Raw genomic sequence first — 10,051 nt, 5'->3', positions numbered from 1 at the left:
ACGGGAGAGGTTAGGGTTGGGGTCTGTTGGCAGCGTTTTCAACTCTTCTGACTTCACCAAGGACCAAAAATTCACTGGATGTCAACACAGAATAGAGCTTCGCACCGCTCCCTCCAGAACCAAATGTTCGGAATAAAAGCATGTGTGCGCGCGATTGAATACCACCTGATCCAACAAACTTTAGGCAAAAGATGCACTATTCCATTCACCGGCGGCACCTTCCGGAACTCATCACTCCAGCCAGATCAAGGTAGACTGGCCTCCAACAGGTCTTCATCTTCGGATGAGAGAAATCTGAGGACCGCCACCAAAAAAATCTAGACCAGCAGCCCCACGCCGCCAGTCACTCATGCCAGATCACCAAAGAGGAAAAAGGCGGCGCAGATAATGCGTACCACCGCCGAACTACCACCGGGGGCGAAGGCCACCACCGCTCCACCCACTCCTCCATGGCTACCGGCGAAGTGCATCAGGCCACAGCCAAGCAGTCGTGCCGCCCGGCGTCCTCAACCTGCGCCTCATCGCCTCCCATGATGCGCCGCCGCGGAAGCCCTCTCCTCCCCATCGTCGTTCGACGGGAGGGGCGCCGCCACCGCCACCGAAGACGGCCGCAGCGGCGGCCTAAGGGCCGGCAGCCTGAGGGGCGTCTGCTGAGGCTTGGGGACGGGGTCCTCCGCCGCCGCCGCCCGGGAGGGGGGAGGTAGGGTTTCAGGAGGGGGGATGTTGAATTAAATATGAGACAAGTACCTTTGAAAATATATATCTCGAGTTATATAGCACAATCTTTTCCGGAGCTTACAAAAGACGCAACCACTCTAGCTACGAGCCTATCTTAGCTTACAATGTTGAGGATGGCTGAGAGATTGTCACTAGCCCTATCACTCCAGCTTCCGCTGACAAATTAACTACTGCAATCCATTTCAGACGAGCTTGTAGCCGGTGACCCAGACGTTCGCCGGCGGCGCCGCGTGGACGTACACGAACACCACGCTCCCGCCGGCGGGCACCGACGCCGCGGCGGCGCCTGGCAGCACGTACCCGTAGCGCGCCTTGTCGAGCCCCCACACCGGGCCGTAGAGCTTGGCGATGCCGATGTGCAGCTCGTGCGCCGTCTTGTTCGGGGACCTGTTGGTCACCGTCGCCACGTACCGGCGGTACGTCCGGCCCTTCTCCGTCCATGACCTCGTCGCCTTCTGCTTGATCGCGATCGGCGACGCGTGCTTATCTTCTTCATCGACCGCTGCTGCAACAACAACAAGGTGCAACAAGAATCAGTCTCTCGGATTGTGCAGTACTGAAAATACAAGAATCTCTGTAACTGAATCGAATCAAAGAATGTCCAGATGTTCAGTAAATTATTACTCTGCAGAAGTGAGGTCTTGTTGTCACTCTTGATTGCTACTGTCGCAACCTCTGCAAAAAAAAAAAAAGCACAAATCAAATGATGCTCCATGTCCCAGATGACTTCCGAAAACCTGTGGCCAACGTACCATATGAAAGTGACCGCCCAAACAGGCCGCCGCCGCCGTGTCCGGCGGCGAGCCGAGCGAGCACGCCCATGAACGGCGCACTGTTGTAGGTGGTCGCCTCGGTCTGCTCGTAGTTGTTTCTCTCGTCCAAGAATTTGTCCTGCTCGTCGGGCCCGCCGACGATGGCGCCGTCCAGCAGGTTCGGGTTGCTGCCCTTGCGGCCGTACCAGCTCGAGTACCCGTCGTGGCAGCTCACGAAGGCCGGGTTGGACTTGACGGACACGATGGACGCGCCGCGGTGGTGCGCCTCCCGCGGGTAAACGTTGCTGTACCCGACCATGTAGCTCGTCCCATTCGGGTTGCTGCCCAGGATGTAGTCCACCTGGGACTTGGCGAACGACATGAGCTCCGAGGGCGCCGCCGACCCGGACGAGCACTGCACCTGCGCGGCGGCTCCATGGCCGGCGGCGGCGAGGCTGTCGGAGTAGGCCGCGAGCAGGAACGACGCGCTCGTGACGAACTGAAGGTTGTTCCACTTCTGGTGGTACATCAGGCCGCCGGGCGTGCGCTGGACGTCGCCGGAGCCCCCCTGCTTGCGGAGGCAGGAGCACGCGAAGAAGTCCGCCCTCTGCCTGTACCGCCGCAGCACGGCGGCGTGCGCGCCGGCTTTGCCCTGCAGCAGGATCTTGGCAGCCAGGACCTGCACGCCGGGGTACTTGATGTCCCACCCGAACTCGCTGGTGGACCAGCCCGTGCCGCCCAGCGCGTCGGCGTGGTTGGCCAGGTAGTCAAGGTACTGCCCCTCGCCCGTCGCGTGGAACAGCCACGTCGCCGCCCAAAGAAGCTCGTCCTGCATTAATGGAAACCACACGAACATGCATTGAGGATCATAATGTGATGCCAAATGTTGAACATGCATGGAGGAGCGAGTGTTCATCTTGTCAGAGGCTCAGAGCTGAGGTGAGCTTACCCCGTATCCGCTGACCGACCCGTAGTAATTCTTGGCGACGGGGATGCTGGCGTCGTACCTTCCCCGGTACTTGTCGGCGAAATCAAACAGCTGCTTGGAGTGCTGCAGGAGCTGGCTCGCGTAGCCGGGGTTGGAGCGGCGGAACACGAGCGACGCCGCCGCCATTGCGGCCGCGGTCTCTCCGGCGAGGTCGGACCCTGGGTGATGGGTATCGAGGCGGTACGCCTGACGGCTCGTCGTCATGTCCTCCGGCCGCTGCCAGCAGTTGTGGTCCGTTTCGCCGTCCCCAACCTTCACAGCAATCCGACTTGTCAACATCCGAACAAATGTACACTTGGCTAGTCAGCTACTGACTACCTGTAGTACCGAACTCTCGTAGTGATCTAATTAAACCGCAAAGACATGCACTCCATCGGGTCTACGAACCTCTCCGTAGAGCACGTTGGGCTCCGGGTGCGCCTTGACGAAGTAGTCGGTGCCCCACTTGATGGCCTCCATGGCGTGGCCGAGCTCGCCGGCCGCCCCCATCTGCTCGCCGTACTCCAGGACGCTCCACGACATCATGGTCACCGTGAACGCCATCGGCAGCCCGAACTTGACGTTGTCGCCGGCATCGTAGTAGCCACCCGTAAGATCCACCTGAAAGGAGCACAACAGAAGTTGACTAGTTAAGAAATGAACATTTTCACCTAGATTTGCAATGTGCATTGCACATTAATTACCCCGTTGGCCTTCCCGTCGAGGAGGCCGGAGTTGGCCCTCCATGAAATTCTCTGGTTGCCGGGGAGGACACCGGACCGCTGCGCCTCAAGGAAGAGGATGCTCTTGCTCAGCGCCTTGCTGTAGTCGATGGCGCTGCCGCCACAGTAGGAAACCTGTGCCATGGCAACAAGCACCAAAATGGCGAGGAGACCCATGCCCACAGAGTGTGCTAGCTCCTTCTCTGGCTACGGCTGGCTGGTTGAGGCCAAGAAGCTAGCCGAAAAGGGAATGCCACAATGTGTGTTGCTTTGGATGCTGGCTCTGAAGCTCACGGGCTGATATTTATAGTGCGTCCATGTCGGGTGAAGAGAAAGGGGAAGACGAAGCTCAAATGTGGCGATCCGAGGGTCCGGTTATTTATTTCTGGTCTATTTTAATACTCCCTCTATCTAGATTTATTAATGATATAATTTTTACATTATATAGGTCAAACTGGCGACCTAGAGATACGGGAGAGATACGGGAAAGACTAGTAACTGAGATGGAGAGAGTACTAGTTTTTCCCTTCAAAAATGGGCGCTGCTCCTTTTTCAAAAAGAACATACAAAGAAATGAGAACGGAGGAATTACTCACTACTCGCTCTTAAGGATTTAAGGGGAGGGAGTACTCAATCTCTCACAATTAGAGGTGTAAATGGATAGAATAATTTTTGCGCCGAAACTAGCCCCGAATCTATTTTAAGGTTTTCATATCTAATTTTAATGAATCCGGTGGATAAGGATATCCGATTTCGATGTGGTGCTCCGGATACGGTATAGGATATAGTATAGCAAATATCATGTAGATATGGATAATCTCAAGGTTTTTAACCGGATAATCTGATTTTTTTAGTCAAAAGCCAAGATCAATCTCACAATGTTAGTAGTTATTGAGTCACTGAATTCATTTGGTGAGCATATTTAGCTCTAAATTTCTATGGATGTTTTAGTTTTAGCAGAAATTGTGTCTTTTTTAACTACACAAGACAGAAAGTTTAAATCCCTCTCAAAATTCGCAAGAACTATAACTACCTACCGATGAGAGCATATATCCGAGTACTTATGCTTTCGGTCCGAGTCCGTCTTGTTTCCGATTAGAATCCACAATCCGGTATATCCTGGTTAATATTCGTTACGATCCAAATCCAGTAAAAATATGTGGTAAAGGATATGGTTTGAGCAAAATCCGATCCAATCATATCTGATTATCATGTAGAAAATTAATGTGTCATTTCAGTTACTGATGAAAGAGATCATAGTGTTACTATTATACATAGATATTGTATCATAGCACGTATAATAAAAAAATTAAATGTCGAATAGATCTTGTACATAATTTTACGTTGAGATTGTACAAACCAATAAATATGATAAGATTATAATACTAGTATATGATATCATGCATTGTGGAGATAGTATCATACACTAGTAGCATACATGAAAGTGCAAAATAATGCTATACATTGCGACTAGTCTTAGGGCATATTTGATTCAAAGAATTTTAAAAGCACAAAAGTAGGAAAACGCATGTGAAATCCTATAGGAACAAAAAAAAAACATAGAGTGTTGTAAGGTAATACTCTCATGAAGAAGGTAAAAGGGCTATTTAGTGGCCTAAGATCAAGAAGGAATGCTAGAATGGCCATCAACATGGATGATGAGCAACAAACAGAAGATGATATGACCTATCAGGTAGAAGCTTTGGATGTTGATGCATGTAAAATGCATAGATGAACTTTGTCTTTTATAATATTGAATTCTCACATATTTGCAACATATATGATGATAATACCTTATTTTACATTGATTTATGGGGATTTACCAATGATACCCTTTATTTGGTTTATAACTATGCGTATTTTTCACTTTCAAAGACATATACGAAGTCAAATTAACCTAGCATTTTTTTAGCGTCACTTTTTCATCGCAAGAAGCACCATAGAGCTTGGAAGCAGACCTAGATGGCCTAAGGCCCAAAAGAGGTCAGGTGGCGCGCCCAAACATGGTGGGCGCGGCCAGCCCCCTCTTTTAGACGTCGATCGTCCAATTGACCTGATTCTTTCACCCACCGACGCATTTTGATCTAAAAATCACTATATATATGGCCATGAAGAGTTCTCGGGAGGAGAGGGACGCAGAAGACAGAAACACGAAAACATAGGTTGCAGCAGCGAAGATTCGAGGGGGAAACTCCGCCTGGATCACGGCTGGAGGGATCTCCACCTTATCCTACGTCTTCATCATCACCATGATCAGGGGGGTAGTCCACCTCTGGACTACGGGTTTGTGGGAGTAGCTTGATCTATTTTTCTCATGTTCTTCATAATTCTTTGTGCCATATGAGCTGATGGGGGCACTACCCTTCGGGTACCCGACATTAGTCTACCTCCTTTGGCCCAACTAGGGGCCCATGAAGATTGCCCAACAGCCAAGGTGGGCCTATACGTTGGTTCTAGCGAAGGAGACCTACCCGAAGATGGATTCTTGACGAACAAGGAAAGAAGACACCGTACAAGGAAAGACTAGAATAGATCTCGTTGTAACCTAGTCGAGTTCGAATAGGACTCTCGGGACCTGGCCTTCTATATAAAGGCCGGGAGAGGGTCAGTCGAATAACAACTTCAATACGTAGAATCGTAGATCCACGACAAGTTAGAGCTAGAAAACTAGAACCCTTGCCTCTCGGCGAGTCAACCAGAATAGCCTATCGGCTACCCCATTGTCATCCGATATATTCTATAATCAAGATCAGATAAGCAGGAAGTAAGGGTTTTACCTCATCTAGGGCCCCAAACCTGGGTAAATCTCTCTCCCCGTTTGTTTGGTATCCGATGTCTTGTGCTAGCCTACATGATTCCGTCAACACTAAGCCCCTCATGGTGGGCATTGCCGAGGAGCACCCTCGCCAATTGGCGCCGTCTATGGGAAACCTGCTGGTACAAGGCACTTCATCGGTTGCTCCGATCGTGTTGACCCCGACTTCACCGGCATCGCCGACACCATCATCGGCTCCTTCATCGCCAAGCTCGAGGAACTCGATTCGCTTTGGATCCTTCGAGTTTACTCCACACACTGACTTGTCGTGTTCGGCTTTCTTAGGCCTACGCGGCGGGTTAGACATGACGTTCGGGAGCGTTAACTACTTCGTCGACTCTGAGGGCATCCTTCAGCTGCCTGACCCGTTCGCCCCCAGCACGTCAAGAACTGCGGCTTAATCGACTACTGCATTGACCGATTCATCCCTGATCATGGTGGATCTATCGGCTACGATGTCATCATCGACTCCAACATCTTCGCCATCGACATCTTCACGCTGTTCCACGTCATCTATGTCCGTTGGATCTGACGATTCCGCATCATCGGATCTGACGTTGCCTCAACTGCGACACTAGGCACGAGATACGCTCGGACGACACGCCTTTCATCTGCCGCGCCAAGTACTCCTCCGACGAGGAAAGTATCGACATTATCGCCAGGGCAACCACCTAGAGAGCGGCGCATCACCAAATTTATACTATCCTCAACCCTGTTAACGGAGGTGAACCCTCCAAAGGCGAACATACCCCACTTGTCAATCGTGGCGGACGCCGCAACGTCGAAACTAGCGCCAGCAACGATGATAGCGCTTACACCATCACTGAGGAAGAGTGGGAGATTGCACGCAATGATGTAGCCAATAACACTCGAATTCCTTCTGGAGTTTCGGAAGGAACCCTCAACGCATATCACGGTATTCTGGAGAGGAATCGGGTTCTATTAGCAAATGAACAAGTTGATCTCGATCGACGCCGGCAGGCAGCCGATCAATTAAGCGAACGACGAAGGGCGTTGCCTTCGCATGGAAGCGCGTCTCACAGCAACCAAGGCCTAGGGATATTTCGAGCACGAATTCCTCGCCTTTCAGAAGTCGACGCAAGGGATATCACTTCAAATCTCTCCAACTCTTTCATGACTATGGACACCGCAGGCATGGTTAGGCCAAAAGGACAAGAAGACAGGGATCGACGAGCCAAATCCTTGGAACGTGGCGCAGCTTAGGCGTTTTTACGCCTAAGTCGAAATATAGTCCTCTATGTAAACATACAATGTACTGAAACGCCCGCGAGTTTTCAGACGCACTCTTTTCCTTTCAGGGCACCGAGTGGGGCTGGAAGGTTTTTAATGAGGCGGACTCGCGGTGCTGCAATATAATAAAGATATTGGTGATATACATCTCTTTCTTCGATAGGCTCGGGGTCTTGCAACCCGCAAATACAATATATATACTCAAGTCTACAATATATAAATTTCAAAGCTATTTTTCCTTGGTCTAAAAAACCTCGCAAACGAACCAACATAAAAAAAGTATAGTTGCCGACAAACGCTCGGGGGCTAGACGGAAAGAAAACATACAAGATATCTTACAAGATAGCACTTACAATATACAGGATCCTTTTATACAGAAAATTTCGGCAGAAAATTTCGGCAGTACAAGATATCTTACAAGAAAACTATTCGTGACCCATCAGGTCATCTATGTTAACCCTTTCATCGTCAGCAGAGGCACTCATATGTTCAGCATAATTGCCCTTCACGAAGAACTCAGCATCCATCCGAAGCAAATCATCCATCATTTCTTCGGCTACGGGCGTGACAATCTCGTTGATTTTTTCGATATTCCTCCTTCGTCTCTTTAGTTTAGCATGGCACAGTTCAACGATTTTAGTCATATCCAATTTTGGATAGACGACTTGCAACATGATCATAGCAAATCGGGCTCCCACAGTTAATTGGGCTTTCACAAATTCATGGATCCGAGGAGCATCTCTGAACTTGTTCATCAAATCAGGAAGAGTCTTTGGTTGGGTGTTTCAAGGAAACATGGTGTTGTAAACCAGGGCCAATGTCCTCGCACAGAAATCAAGGTAGTCGCGAACTTGACCTGCGCGATCTTGAAATCTGACGATCCCTCGGGTACGATCCGGTGTGGCCCAAAAACTGGAACCATGCTCCAGGGCAAGCTTCACAAGATGAGTGGATCTTGCCTCCACACGTTGGTCTTCGGCAGAAGTATCCAAAAAAAGAGCCTATTCAACGGAAGCACATTGATAAGAAACAGGAAGCAAGTAGAAGGGAAGAACCTCAAAGACAGGAAGCGTACCCGCCATATCCAAGCTGGCATCAGTCATCAACTCGAGCATATAATTCTCTCGAGATGCAGCCTGTGCAGCTTCGGCGACTGCAGCCTCCTTTAGAGACAACGCTTCCTAGGCTTGATGAAGCGCCAGTTTTTCTTTTTCGGATGACTTCCGAGATTGATTCATAATTATAAGTGGTTGTTTCTTCATCGCCTGTAGCTGCTGTCGCAGTTCATTAAAATCCTGTCCTGGATCAGCACTCGAAGAATCCTCGTTGAGATTGCCAGCGGAAGTTTTCCTCGAGAAGGAAGAAGCGGGCAAGGCATTTGAGGAACGAGGAGCCGCGGTATAGTTGTCAAAAACCAACTGGAAAGAAAATATCGACATCAATAATTTGGCAAAATAGCACTCCATTGATTCATGTGGATATTTACATCAGCATTACAAAATAGAGGGTTCCTAGTGAACCAATGATACACTGTCGCAAAAGCTACTACGGCGACAACAACAAAAGAGGAAGAAAAAAGGAAAAAGCAGGGACAAGAGGGTCTACTTGACCTCCGGCTTTGCAGAACTAGGGGAAGGAGTTGGTTTGTATCCGAGGAAGGAGAGGATTTTCTTCGAGCTCGGCTTGGCAGCCTTAAAGAATGCCACCTCTTTGTCTCCATCTTCTTCACGTCACCAACCTTGGCCCAGTCGACGCTTTGTTGGCTCTCGGCAACCAAAGCGATGGTGCCTTCAACGCCAATCTTCAGATTTTCCTGCCGAAGGGCTAGCCCAAGATCCTCTATTGGAATGAAGCACTTGGTAAGCGCATCAAATGTGTTGGGCTGATCTGTCTTCGGGAAGAAGTAGGGAAAAAACCGCGAAAATGCCGCCTTGGCATCAGAGATGCTCTGGCGCACTTTGATACGTCTCCAACGTATCTATAATTTCTTATGTTCCATGCTAGTTTTTATAATGTTTTTATGCATTTTCTGGGACTAACCTATTAACAAGAAGCCACATTGCCAGTTCCTGTTTTCTGCCGTTTTTGATTTCAGAAAAGTTGTTTTACAAATATTCTCGGAATTGGACGAAACAAAAGCCCACGGCCCTATTTTCCACAGAGTGTTCCAGAAGACCGAAGAGGGGTCGAGGAAGGCCAGCAGGGGGGCCTCCCCATATGGCGGCGCGGGGGGCCCACTGCCGCGCCGAGACGTGGGGAGGGAGCCCCCTGGCTCCCCCGACGCTGCCCCTTCGCCTATTTATTCCTTCGTCCCCGAAAACCCTAGTACCGAGAGCCAAAATACCAGAACAGTTCCAGAGACGCCGCCGCCGTCAACCCTAACTCGGGGGGTTCAGAAGATCTCCTTCGGCACCCTGCCGGAGAGGGGAATCATCACCGGAGGGCTCTACATCACCATGCCCGCCTCCGGACTGATGTGTGAGTAGTTCATCCTTGGACTACGGGTCCATAGCAGTAGCTAGATGGTTGTCTTTTCCTATTGTGCCATCATGATCAAGATCATCTATTTGTAATGCTACATGTTGTGTTTGTTGGGATCCGATGAATATGGAATACTATGTCAAGTTGATTATTGATCTATCATATATGTGTTGTTTATGATCTTGCATGCTCTCCGTTGCTAGTAGAGGCTCTGGCCAAGTTGATACTTGTAACTCCAAGAGGGAGTATTTATGCTCGATAGTGGGTTCATGCCTCCATTGAATCTGGGACAGTGACAAAAGTTACAACAAGGTAGCAAAGGAAA

The 10,051-nt window shown here is 49.8% G+C and overlaps 1 protein-coding gene across 1 annotated transcript; it reads right to left on the bottom strand.

The window, feature by feature from the left end:
- Positions 1–920: 920 nt before the first annotated feature.
- On the bottom strand, positions 921–3,356 carry LOC124667016 (endoglucanase 2-like). The gene is made up of 6 exons (XM_047204352.1): positions 3,162–3,356; positions 2,866–3,078; positions 2,440–2,730; positions 1,487–2,319; positions 1,360–1,388; positions 921–1,249 (listed from the first exon to the last, which is right to left on the bottom strand). Exons 1-6 carry the CDS (start codon positions 3,354–3,356, stop codon positions 921–923), a joined length of 1,890 nt encoding a protein of 629 aa, XP_047060308.1.
- Positions 3,357–10,051: the final 6,695 nt, after the last annotated feature.

The sequence above is a fragment of the Lolium rigidum genome, chromosome 6 (assembly GCF_022539505.1).
Source record: "Lolium rigidum isolate FL_2022 chromosome 6, APGP_CSIRO_Lrig_0.1, whole genome shotgun sequence".
NCBI classification, from domain to species: domain Eukaryota; kingdom Viridiplantae; phylum Streptophyta; class Magnoliopsida; order Poales; family Poaceae; genus Lolium; species Lolium rigidum.
The sequence above is the reverse complement of the archived record's forward strand: the minus strand, read 5'-3'. Positions and strand labels throughout refer to the sequence as shown.